The sequence below is a fragment of the Nematolebias whitei genome, chromosome 3 (assembly GCF_014905685.2).
Source record: "Nematolebias whitei isolate Nwh7 chromosome 3, NemWhi1, whole genome shotgun sequence".
Taxonomy (NCBI): domain Eukaryota; kingdom Metazoa; phylum Chordata; class Actinopteri; order Cyprinodontiformes; family Rivulidae; genus Nematolebias; species Nematolebias whitei.
In genome coordinates, this window is record NC_056500.1 from 59,238,578 (window position 1) to 59,252,180 (window position 13,603).

General features: G+C 42.4%; 2 protein-coding genes across 2 annotated transcripts in view; one reads left to right on the forward strand and one right to left on the reverse strand.

Annotated features, from left to right (window-relative positions):
* fbxl5 (F-box and leucine-rich repeat protein 5) overlaps window positions 1-3,945 on the forward strand; it is a 30,238-nt gene extending 26,293 nt beyond the window's left edge. The window contains exon 11 of the mRNA XM_037698349.1: window positions 3,152-3,945. Within this exon, the coding sequence (XP_037554277.1) occupies window positions 3,152-3,228 (77 nt within the window). The 3' untranslated portion in view covers window positions 3,229-3,945. The remainder of the gene's footprint in view (window positions 1-3,151) is intronic.
* A 114-nt stretch (window positions 3,946-4,059) lies between these two features.
* cc2d2a (coiled-coil and C2 domain containing 2A) overlaps window positions 4,060-13,603 on the reverse strand; it is a 238,481-nt gene continuing 228,937 nt past the window's right edge. Inside the window, exon 38 of the mRNA XM_037698350.1 lies at window positions 4,060-4,418. Within this exon, the coding sequence (XP_037554278.1) occupies window positions 4,233-4,418 (186 nt within the window). The 3' untranslated portion in view covers window positions 4,060-4,232. The remainder of the gene's footprint in view (window positions 4,419-13,603) is intronic.

Here is a 13,603-nt window from a genome sequence, read left to right on the forward strand (position 1 = left end):
GTATGTATGTGTATATATATATGTATATGTATGTATGTGTATATATATATGTATATGTATGTATGTGTATATATATGTATATGTATGTATGTGTATATATATGTATATGTATGTGTATGTGTATGTATGTGTATGTGTATGTATGTGTATGTATATATATGTATGTGTGTGTATGTGTATATATGTATGTGTGTGTATGTGTATATATGTATGTGTGTGTATGTGTATATATATGTATATATGTGTGTATATATGTGTATATATATGTATATATATGTATATATATATGTATATATATGTGTATATATATGTATATATATGTATATATATATGTATATATATGTATATATATGTGTATATATGTGTATATATATGTATATATATATGTATATATATGTATATATATATGTATATATATGTATGTGTATGTATGTGTATATATATGTATATATATGTATGTATGTGTATAGATATGTATATGTATCAGCTTGTAGTGTTTCAGCTTCCTCTGTTCTTGCAGGAATGATTCATTTCTCTGATGCTCCGTCTCTGATCACCTGACTCTGTTCTTGGTCCCTGGACTGTGGATCTAAAAAGAGACAGACCTGTGCGTGTTTGTACCGGCAGTTTAGAGCGGGGTGCGGAGAGAGAGAAAAAAAGACGAGTGGCAGCTTAGAGCGGGGGGAAGGAGAGACAGTTGTCTTGTTTTGTACCTGCAGTTTAGAGCTGGATGGAGAGAAAGCTGAGCCGCGCGTCGTTTGTTTTTAGCTAGCTATTATTGCGCGCAGCTCATTAACGTTACGCCAGTACCGACAGGTGGAGGGAGGTGCGCATTTCGGTTTGGTCGTTCGGTGCGCTCGTTTCTGTTAAAGGGGCGGGGCGCCCTGACGTTTTATGTCATGAAATTAGCATATCATGATATCATTTTTTTGCCTGGGCAAGCTTTTTTTACTGATATTATCGTGAGCGATATATGACCCAGCCCTACAGAATAGTTGTCTTAATTCACACGTGTTCTAAAAGCAGTTTTTATTATAAACTTACTGCTTTGTGTGCAGGGCCAGAGTTGCAACCCCAGGGGCCCCTGGGCACTGAAGCTCCGGACTAAGTATTGAATGCTGTACCTGCTCATACTTTTCATGTTCATACTTTTCAGTTTGCCAACATTTCTAAAAAATATATATTTTTTATTGGTCTTAAGTAATGTTATAATTTTCTGAGATACTGAATTTGGGGTTATCATTAGTTGTCAGGTATAATCATCAACATTAAAAGAAATAAACATTTGAAATATATCAGTCAGTGTGTATTAAATGAATATAATATACAAGTTTCACTTTTTGAATGGAATTACTGAAATAAACTTTTCGTGATATTCAAAATTTATGACCAGCACTGTTATCTGCACAATCACAACAGTTTATTGGCCTACTCACTTCACAGAAAGCACAATGGCTCTTACCTTTAGAAGTTTTTTCTGGTCTTTTTCTTTTTTGTAGGCAGGATGCAAATTTATGAAACTCTGAGTGGATACTCGGAGAGTTCGTTGGCTGTTGGTTTACAAAGTGAAATGAGCACTTAAACAGTGTTTTGAGTGGTTTCTTCTGGGTCCATGTTCAAAACACTGTTTGCTGTAGTTTTAGCTTGGTCTGGTTGTTCGTGCAGCTGCGAACAGCACAGCAGGTACCTGAATCTGATTTATTGTCTTGACCTTTAGCTGTGTTAGGATTTACTGATATTTGAGCAGTAAAATAAGTAGGACATTTTAGTAAACTTTACGTTTAAACAAAAACAACGTTTGCGCTGATAAACTGAATACAAATAAGGGGAAACTAAAGTCACTGGCCAAAAGGATGGCCCAGCACAGAAGAGCAACATCATCAGGCCAGGACTTTGCAGTCTACACTCATCTCCAGGCCAGCGGTCACTCTTTCAGGGATGAAGATGTTCACATCCTGGACAGAGTGGAACAATGGTTTGAGAGAGGAGTAAAGGAGTCCATCTTTGTGAAAAGAAATTGTCCATCATTAAACAGGGGTGGAGGCCTCCGGGTTCAACTGTCCCCCTCTTACAATGCCGTTATTGCTAGTATCACTCAGCCTCCTGTGAATAGTAAACAGCCATCAGTGTGCTAATGATCCATCGTTAGGCCGAAGGTCCTTCTTGATGTTGTCAGCAGCAAACTGGTTGATCCACTCTCAGAAGGTGCTATTTATAAGACTGAGCTGAATACAGCACCTCAGACTGAGGAAGTCTTTCGAATGAAAGACTAAACGTTTCTACATTTTTTTTGTTTTGTTTTGTTTTTTGAATGTCCAGAGGACCAGATTTAACTTTTTTAGATTTTTCTACCTGGATTATTGAGCATGCATCAGGATATGAATACAAATAACTTACAAAAAACCCACGGTACTGATACTTCCGGCGTCGGACCGGAAGGTTTCTACAGTAAAGGCACCAAAAATAAGGTGAGATGTGAATTTTATGAGGTTTTGTGTTTTATTTTGAAAACCGGAAATTCACTGCCCCATCGCGACCGTTATTGTGAGTAGCTTCACTATCTTTCCTCACGATGCTTTACGGATGAGGGGAGTCAGTGCCCGCTCGGTTGCGGGGGGGGGAAAAAAGATTCCACCGGCAGCAGAGGGCCCCTTCTGGGCCAAGGGCCCCTGGGCACACGCTCAGGTTACCCGTATGGTAGATCCGGGCTTGTTTGTGTGTTTCTGAATGTCTGCAGTAGGTCTTTGTGTTACTTATCTGCTCTCCTCCCCCCTGCACATGACACAGACAGCCTACTGCTGTTGGGCCACAAGGGAACCTCACGAGGCAAGACAAAATGAGATCATAAATGGGACAAAATCATTTTAGTTGTTGTTTTTTTTGTTTTGTTTTTGTCAATTACTGTACACTTTTTTTCTGTGATTGGAGCTGAAATTGAAACAACAGATTTGATCAATTGCTCAGCCTTAAGTTTAAGAAGCTAAACCTGAGATAGAAGGTAAGTATATAGGTGCTGTGACAGAATGATAAATCTGATTTATTGTCTTGACCTTTAGCTGTGTTAGGATTTACTGATATTTGAGCAGTAAAATAAATAAATAAAACTGTGTGTGTAGACAGCTGATAACCAGTGTGTGTTGTGTGTCTGCAGGTCCTCATGCAGACACAGCCAGCGGCTGCCAGAACCTGCAGTGTGGATTCAGAGCATGCTGTCGCTCTGGAGAGTGACCCCGCTCAGCCCCCCCCCCCCCCCCCCCACACACACACCCACTTGCACTTTATCCTGGTAATACCATTTGTTGTATTTTGTCACCTAAACATGTTTCTTGATGAAACTGTAATTCAGCTCCTACTGTTTCCATGTTTAATTTAGTGGACGTAATCGTTCTGAAAGAACATAACTGGGTGATAATTGGTTTAAAATGTCTGTAAATATACTTTCTAGTTTCTTTGTTGGTTTTGAGACATAACCCCCCTCAAGGTACTGAAAAATTTCTGCTAATGTTATTGGCTCGTAAAGCTTTAGGTATTTACACGTCAGGCTGTTCTATAGCTTGGAGCTGAGTTTATCCCAGACATTGATGGTTGTTATTGAACTCTGTTGGGAGGCAGATTTAAAGTTGTGAACACAAGAGGCACACACAGGAATAATGTCATAATGTTGCTGTACAGTCTAAAGGTTTTGCTTTAGATTTGTGATCTTTAGTATTTCATCCTATAAGTTTGTATTTTCCAAATTCCCTGTCTTCATGCACTCCATTGAAGAAAAATGAACAAATATTAACTTGAGCAATCTAATGGGGTCCTGCCTGGGAAGTTGGGGTGTGAGTGTGATCAAGTTTGAGCGCTGTACCAAGTACTACTTTGTTCATTATACACAGCAAGGCTTACTTTGTTCTGAAGTCTCACCTGAGCTTTATTAACAATGTTGAACTCCTAATAAACGTGAGCAATCGAAACACTGTAGTTGGTCTGTTTTGGTTTATTATGTGCAGACAAAGGGAAAAAAAAACATGTAAAGAGTTTTGTAGCAGTATTGCTACCATTTAATCATATCTGGACATTTACATTAATTTAACAAAGCAGGTGTCATAAGTACTGACTAGTGATATGTCGCACGATAAAACTTTGCTGTATAGATGCAATTATTTTTTGTTTATGAAAAGTAAAATTTTCAAAAAAAATTGTGAAAGAAGTTGATGGGCAGTAGTGACGTTATAAGCTGGGCTGCCTTACATGTTAGTGAGTGAGGCCAGGTACACCCAGACAGACAGCACGTTGTTGGGGTAAGGATGAACATATACAGCCAGAGCAAATTCAACATTAGATGACTGAATGCTGTGAACTCCGGTGCTGTACACCACCTCTACGATGGGCTGAATCTCTGAGAATGCCATATGCAAAGGGAATCCCACAATCTGAAAAGAAAAAAAATTCATATTGAGAATACATTTAATGATATGTACAAAAAAAAACTTGGAAGTTTGACTTTTTTGGACAGTTTGGTGCACATGGAAAGAGATGGATTCATCAACGTTGTTCACAGAAAACCAATTCACAGATCAATACCTTCTGTTTGACTCTCACCACCCACTGGAATGAAAACTTTCTATCAGAACTTGTCCGACTGAATGTGCCCACAAGGACAGAAAGGCAGGAAAAGAAACAAACCTCAAAAAAGTTCTCAAAGCCTGTGGATACAATCATTGGTCTTTTGTCAAGTCTGCGAGGACGTCTTAAAACATAGAACAAAACTGAGAACAAAAACATTGTCATCCCATATGTTAGTGGAGTATCAGAAACTCAGAAGGATTTTCTCCAAACTACATCCCAATACATTTTAAACCAAATCAGTCTATGTCAAAACCCCCAACCCAAACTGAGTGGTGTGTTCAATGCAGCAAGGATTGTTCAAACCTCTAGTGGAGAAACTGAACAGTTCGACAGACCTACAGCTCAACACAGAAGAGCTATCATCAGGACAACGTTCTGCTGTGCATCACCTCCAAGATAAAATACACTCATTTGAAGAGCAAAATGGTCCTATTATGAACACATAAGATAAATGGTTTGAGAGGGGTTGAAGTAAGCCATTTATTTCAAATAAGAAAAAACCTTAATTAAAGCTGCAAGCAGCACTGAAGGCCCTCGCAGCAAAGCGCCGCTCCGGCCTTACGGCGACCGCGGAAGCTCCAGTGACTCCGCCCGGTCGCCATAGCGAACGATCTCACTCCCTCCCGTGTCCGTTCACCGGGGTGCGCATTCGCCGAACCTTCGACATCACCCGTGACGGGGAGCTTCAGCAACGCCTTCCAGTCTCCGTCGTGAACGCTCTTGTGCCATTCGCGCACGCGTCCACCAGGTTGCGCATATGCCTAAACATTGCAATCGCTTCCGCCCATATCAGTATGAGAGGGGGCGCCCCGCACTTGAGTCATATGTTAAACAACAATATCAATGTGTTTAGACGTTGTCACCGATTATGTACAAAAAAATCTGGTTCAGATCGCATGATGTATCACTGAGATAGAACTGTTGGAATAATGTAGGGGCGCACTTGAGTCATATGTTAAAGAACAATACCAATGTGTCAAGAAGTGCTCACTGATCACACACAATAAATCTGGTACATATTGGATGATAATTCACTGAGATATAAGTGTTGGAATAATCTGGGGGCGCAGTGGAGTCAAAAGTTAAACAACACAACCAATGTGTCTAGAACAGTAATGATGCACCAAAAATCTGGTGCAGATTGGATAATATATCAATGAGATATAACTGTTTGAATAATGTAGGGGGCGCACTTGAGTCAAATGTTGAACAACAATTATGCACAAAAAATCTGTTTCTGATCGGATGATGTATCACTGAGATATAACTGTTGCAATAATGTAGGGGGTGCACTGGAGTCATATGTTAAACCACAAAATCAATGTGTCTACAAGTGTTAACTGATCACGCACAATAAATCTGGTGCAGATCAAATGATGTATCACTGAGTTATAACTGTAAGAATAATGTAGGTGGTGCTATGGAGGTTATTGGCCACTTATCATGGACACCTATTCAAGGGGTGGATAAAGATCGATCATAGTGATTTTGGTACACCTTGGCTGAAATCTTTGTATTTTAGAGCCAAATGTAATGCAACGGTGTCACTTCTTGATTCGCCACGCCGCCACGCCCACATCCTCCAGCAAAAACGGTTTGCACTTTAAATCAAGTCAGACCATCTCATCTGTTTTCTAACGCAAGATCAACCTGATTAGGTCAATGGTGTCAAAGAGGGAGCATTCCAAGTAAAAAAAAAGAGACTTCTTGTTCTGAGGGGGTGGGGCTTTGATGACATCAAAATATGACGACAGTGGATCGTCGGACATCCAACAGGGATGAGTCAAGCCAAGTTTGGTGCATTTCGGTCTTTCAATGTGAAAGTTAAAGCGTTTTGAAATTTATGGTGTGAAGCGCAAATTTGAGGCCTGGCCACGCCCCTTTAACATAAACAAAAACTCAAGCTTTTGATAACTTTTACTCCCCAATGTGTTAAGGGCATATTAACCAAGTTTGAAGGCAATCACTCAAAATCCCTAGGAGAAGTTCGTTAAAATTGGTTTTTAGAAACGCCCAAAAATGACCCTTTGACCCAAAATGGCCAACTTCCTGTTAGTTTTGGACCAGGGCTTCAATACTTTTTCATAGGTCCTGAGACGATACAGATGTTAACAGAGTTTTAGAATTATCGGTCACAAAATGGCTTGGGGCTGAGGTTTTAAAATATTCAAGGGGGCGCTGTGGAGGCTATTGGGCAATTATCATGGCTTCCTGTTTAAGGGGTAGACAATGATAGATCATACTGATTTTGGTGCACTTCGGTTCAAATCTGTGGAATTTAGAGCCAAACGTATGGCGACTGCGTTACGTCTTACTTCACCACGTCGCGACGCCCACATGCTCCACCCAAAACTGTCAGTGTTGGAATGCAAGTTACACCAACATGTCTTCGGTCACTGGACACACTATCATGCTGATCAGGTGACGGGTCAGATAGGGATCGTTCAAGGTAAAACTTTACACTTCCTGTTGTCAGGGGGCGTGCCTTAAGTGATGTCATGATTTGACCATTCATTCTTGCAGGGGACCGCATGTGCATCAATCACTGAAGGTTTGATGTCTCAGACAGTTTTCGTGTAGGAGCTATTTAGGCCCGAGCAACAAAGCCCTATTGTAATCGCTCTGTTCAGGCCCGAGCTGCGATTTTTTTTCCATCAAATGAATTGGCGTTTTGGGGGCCTTAACATATCCTAAAAGTCACCAAATTTGGTGGACGCATCAGGACTGGTGAAAAATTACGTATTTTAAGGGCGTTGCAAACATCGCAACAGAAACGGCTCAAGAGCGGCACCGGGAAATTTTCAAAATACCCTCCGCATTAACCTTAGTTTTTCATAGAAACATGAAATTTGGTACGCTTGTCCAATTCTCCAAGATGCACAGAAAACCCTCTGGCACAAAAGTTTTACGATAACCAGGAAGACGGCCATTTTGGAATGTCGGCCCAATTTTCACACCAATTTGGCGGTTTACAGCCTCCGCATATGAACTCCTCCTAGGGATTTCGCTCATTCGGTTTCAACTTGGCCATTTTGGTCAAAAGGCATGGGGGACGAAAAGATATCAAAACGGTGCATTTTCGTGCATGCTGAAGGGGCGGGGCCAGATCTCAAAGTTTGGAATCTCGCCATGAAAAACGAAACGCTAATAGCTCCTACATGAAAACTTTCTGACACCAAACCTTCAGTGATTGATCCACATCCGGTCACCTGCAAGACTGAATGGTCAAATCATGACATCACTTAAGGCACGCCCCCTGACAACAGGAAGTGTAAAGTTTTACCTTAAACGATCCCTATCTGACCCCTGTCACCTGAGCAGCATGATGGTGTGTCCAGTGACCGAAGACATGTTGGTGTAACTTGCTTTCCAACACTGACAGTTTGGGGTGGAGCATGTGGGCGTTGCGACGTGGCGAAGATGTAACGCCGTTGCCATACGTTTGGCTCTAAATTCCATAGATTTGAACCAAGGTGCACCAAAATCAGTATGATCGATCATTATCCACCCCTTGAACAGGAAGCCATGATAATTGGACAACAGCCTCCACAGCGCCCCCTAGAATATTTTAAAACCTCAGCCCCAAGCCATTTTTTGACCGATAATTCTGAAAATCGATGAACATCTGTATTGTCTCAGGACCTATGCCAAAGTCTCTTGGAGCCCTGGTCCAAAACCACCGGGAAGTCGGCCATTTTGGGTCAAAGGGTCATTTTTGGGCGTTTCTAATGACGAATTTTAACGAACTCCTCCTAGGGATTTTGAGTGATTGCCTTCAAACTTGGTTAATATGCCTTTAACACATTAGGGAGTAAAAGTTATCAAAAGCTTTCAGTTTTGTTTAGGTTAAAGGGGCTTGGCCAGGCCTCAAAGTTGCACTTCATGCCATAAATTTCCAAATGCTGTAACTTTCACAGTGAAAGACCGAAATACACCAAACTTGGCATGACTCATCCCTGTTGGATGTCCGACGATCCACTGTCGTCATATTTTGACGTCATCAAAGCCCCACCCCCTCAGAACAAGAAGTCTCTTTTTTTTTACTTGGAATGCTCCCTCTTTGACACCATTGACCTAATCAGGTTGATCTTGCGTTAGAAGACAGATAAGATGGTCTGATTTGATTTAAAGTGCAAACCGTTTTTGCTGGAGAATGTGGGCGTGGCGACGTGGCGAATCCAGAAGTGACGCCGTTGCAATACGATTGGCTCTAAAATACACAGATTTCAGCCGAGGTGCACAAAAATCACTATGATCAATCATTATCCACCCCTTGAACAAGTATCCATGATAAGTGGCCAATAGTCTCCACAGCGCCACCTACATTATAGAAGTACTTGGGTGTACACATGAATGACAACCTCAGCTGGAGCAACACCACCACCAGCCTGATCAAGAAAGCTCATCAGAGACTCTACTTCCTCAGACGGCTGAGGCGAGCTGGTCTGGGAAGCTCAGTCCTCGCCTCCTTCTGCAGGTGTGCGGTGGAGAGCGTCCTGTGCGTGGAGTGTGTGGCGTGGAGGCTGCACAGCTGCAGAGAGAGGAGCTTTGCGGAGGATGGTGAAGGCTGCACTTAAGTCTGTTGGAATCAGTCTCCCCACCATCACAGACATCTGCACCTCCAGATGCGGGAAGAGGGCCACCTGCATCATGAGGGACCCCACCCACCCAGCGCACACACTTTTTGCCCCGCTCCCCTCGGGAAGGAGGTTGAGGAGCGTTAAGTGTGGAACCACTGGACTGAGGAACAGCTTCTACCCTGAGGCTGTTAGACTCATGAATCTCTGACTAGGGTAATCGCTGTGAAAAACCATATCGTGTTGCTGCTGATCTGTTTCATGTTGCTGCTGATCTGTTTCAATGTTGATGTGTTCATGCGTGCACATCTGCTCACAGACTCATGTTCATGTTTGTGCTGATGTTCAATGTTTTATGTTATGAGTGCTTAGTGTATATTTAGTTGATGTTTTTCTTAGTTCATATCTTAGATGTTATTACTGTTTTTCTTAGACATTTTATTGTTGGATGTAACTGGGACCCCGTGTACATAATTTCGCTCCACCACATGTACCACATGAGGTGCGAATGACAATAAAGAAACTCTGACTCTGACATTATTCTTAGTTATAACTCAGCGATATTCAATTCAATTCAATTCAAAAATACTTTATTAATCCCAGAGGGAAATTAAATGTTGTTGTAACTCATCATCCTGGTTTCATTAAAGAGTTGTTATAGATGCTGATGGCTGTGGGCAGGAAGGATCTCTTGTAGCGGTCTGTCCTACAACGGATTTGAAGAAGCCTCTGACTGAAGACACTTTGTTGTTGTATGACAGTCTGATGAAGAGGATGCTGAGGGTTGTCTATAATGTTCTTCATTTTATGAAGAATCCTTCTTTGAACAATCATCTCCAAAGGTTCTAGAGGAGTCCCCAGAACTGAGCCAGCCTTCTTTATGAGCTTGTTGATCTTTTTTAAGTCACTTGCTCTGGTGCTGCTCCCCCATCAGATGATGGCAGAAGAGATGACACTCTACAACAGACTTATAGAAGATATGCAGCATCTTGCTGCAAACGTTGAAGGACTTCAGCTTCCTCAAGAAGTACAGTCTGCTCTGTCCCTTCTTGTAGATGGCTTCACTGTTGCATTTCCAGTCCAGTCTTTTGTCCAGGTGAACTCCAAGGTATTTATACTTCTCCACCGCCTCCATTTCTTCTCCCATGATGAAAATAGGGTTGGATCTGTTCCTGATTCTCCTGAAATCTACAATCATCTCCTTTGTTTTGTTCACATTCAAGATGAGATGATTGTTTCCACACCATGCCACAAAGCAGTCCACCAGTTCCCTGTACTCAGCTTCTTGTCCATTTCTGATACACACGACTACTGCAGAGTCATCAGAATATTTCTGCAGATGACAGGAGTCTGTATTGTACTGGAAATCTGAGGTGTACAGAGTGAAAAGGAATGGTGTGGTGCTCCTGAGCTACTGACCACCTGGTTAGACACACAACCCTTCAGTCTCACAAACTGTGGTCTGTCTGTCAGGTAGTCTTTGATCCAGGCGATTGTTGAGGCCTCCACCTGAGTCTTCTGGAGTTTCTGACAAAGCAAACCAGGCTGGATTGTGTTAAATGCACTGGAGAAATCAAAGAACATGACTCTCGCAGTGCTGTCTGCCTTTTCTAGATGACCGTGAGTTTGCTGAAGCAGGTGTATGATGGCATCTTCAACTCCAAGTCCACGCTGATAAGCAAACTGCAGTGGGTCCTGATATGTGCTTGTTTGTCTAGTCAGGTGGGTCAGCAGAAGTCTCTCTAGGACCTTCATGATGTGGGATGTCAGGGCAACAGGTCTATAGTCATTGAGGACTGATGGGTGCGTTTTCTTTGGCACTGGAACAAGACAGGATGTTTTCCACAACACTGGAACCTTCTCCTGGGTCAGGCTAAGGTTGAAGAGGTGCTGCAGAACCCCAAAGAGCTGCTCTGCACAGACCTTCAGGACTCTGGGACTGACACCATCTGGACCTGCAGCCTTATTCCGGTTCAGTCTCTCCAGCTGCTTCCTCACCCGACTTCTGGAGACGCAGAGGGGGGAGGCAAAGGAGGTATCAGCATCTTCTGATTTAGTTGAAGACCAATATGTAGAAGAAGGGTCCATGACTGAGGTGGTAGATACAATATTTGAGGTGTGACAGGACAGCCTTGGGTCAATGGAAGGTGGTATGTATGTTTGGCTGTGGGCAAGAGAGGAGGATGCTGAGCTTGTTCCTAAACTGAACCTATTGAAGAATGTGTTCAGTTCATTGGCTCTGTCCAGGCTTCCATCCTTCTGATCCTCCTTCTGCTTGAAGCCTGTGATCTGTTTCATCCCTGACCACACCTCTCTGATATTGTTCTGTTGGAGTTTGCTCTCCAGCTTCTTCTTGTACACCTCCTTGCTGTTTCTTATCTTGACTTTTAGTTGCTTCTGTGTGCTCTTCAATAATTCCCTGTCTCCCTCCTTGAAGGCTCGTTTTTTCTGGTTTAGCAGTTCCTTCAGGTCAGTGGTGATCCAGGGTTTGTTATTGGGGAAGCATCTCACTGTTCTGGTGGGGATGGTGTTGTTTACACAGAAGTTTATATAGTCGGTCACACACTCAGTCATGGCATTGATGTCCTCTCCATGTGGCTGGCACAGTGCATCCCAGTCTGTAGCGTCAAAACAACCCCGCAGGGCTTCTTCAGCTTCCATTGACCATTTTCTCACTGTTCTCTTTATTGCAGGTTGCCTCTGAACAAGGGGTTTGTATTTTGAGCAGAGATACACAAGATTGTGATCTGATTTGCCAAGAGGGGGTCTTGCTTTAGCGATGTATGAATCCTTGACATTTGCATAAAACAAGTCCAGCGTTTTGTTTTCTCTGGTAGAGCAGCTGACAAACTGTTCGAATGTCGGAAGTGTAGCAGAGAGAGAGGCATGATTAAAATCCCCAGATATTGCAACAAACGCACTAGGGTATTGTGTTTGTAGCTTAGCAACCTCGGAGCTGATGACATCACACGCAGTCTCAGCAACAGCATTGGGTTGAATGTAAACAGTTGCCAAAATAACACTGGTGAACTCTCTTGGCAAATAATATGGACGACAACTTAGGGCTAACAGTTCAATATCTGGACTGCAGAGACGACACTTCACAGTAACATGTTCAGGATTACACCATCTGTTGTTCACAAGCACTGCCAACCCACCTCCATTCCTTTTGCCACTCCTCTTTAAATCTCTATCTGCTCGTATGGTCAGAAAGCCTGGCAATGAAACGCTGGTCGGGGATATGATCCTGCAGCCATGTCTCAGTGAAACACATAATACTGCATTCCCGATACTCTGGATGGGTCCTTGTTAGGGCTTGAAGTTCATCCAACTTGTTTCCCAGCGATCTCACATTGCCCATCATGATCGATGGAAGAGATGGTTTAAATTGCATTCTTCTCTCTTTCTCCCTCTTCCAGGGATTAAGTGAGTCTCATCTCTGACCAAAAGTTCCAGCAAGACTTAGAAGAGACTAAGACTCGTTTAAGCAGCAGATGGATTGGGACCATGTGCCAAGGGGTCCCTCCATTTCAGCGTTATCACAGCCTGCCTCGGCTGTGACTCAACCCGAGCAGTAAATGCTCCACTTCTAAGGAAGCTTATTCGGTGGAACCGAGTACTTTGTCACAATTTCTGATGACCCAGCTACTTTAACCGGAGACGCTGGAAAGGGAGCGTACTAATGGACTTCTGTTCCGGAATGGAGGTATCCCCATCTCAGGTAACAAGTCGTTGACGTCCTGAAGTGTACCGGAAAGCTGAGCTGGATGTCGGGGGAAGGGTGCAATGTTCTGGTTCCACACATAAATTTCATCTTTAAATCTAAACTTACTCCTTAAATCTATTTTTCCTCTCTTAAACTTTCTATTCGCCAGTAATTAAGCTCCATGCCTTCAGAGGTGAATCGGCCTCAATCAGTAATGTTCTGTTGTCTTGTTAGTAAAGCTTGCCAAGTTTATTAATCAGTAACAGATCAGCAAATCAACGTGTACATGTTTGGATGTTAAATTTTGATTCTGTTAAATAAATGACCGCATTTATTCAGATGGGTCAAAGATAAAATGGCGTCTCATGTCACTGATTAAACAATCCACTCAGTTATCTTGGTCACATGGCAGAAATTTAACTCGAAAAAGAAAAGAACCCGTTGTAATTAAACAATTAATATTCTTTGTGCTTGAACTAGCTTTAAGAATAATTAATTAGTAGTGTGTCCACAGCAAAGCTGTCCTGAAATACTACATACATGGTGGCTCGTAACGTTTCTGAAGAGATAAATTATGTGTGACCTGGGATATTGTGGAAAAACTTGTCATGTTGGCATAAAAAAGTCAGAGTTTTGACGTTGATGAAGACATAAGAAGAAGTAAGGAGTACCTTCAGGAGGATTAATCCGCACAAAGCAACTGGCC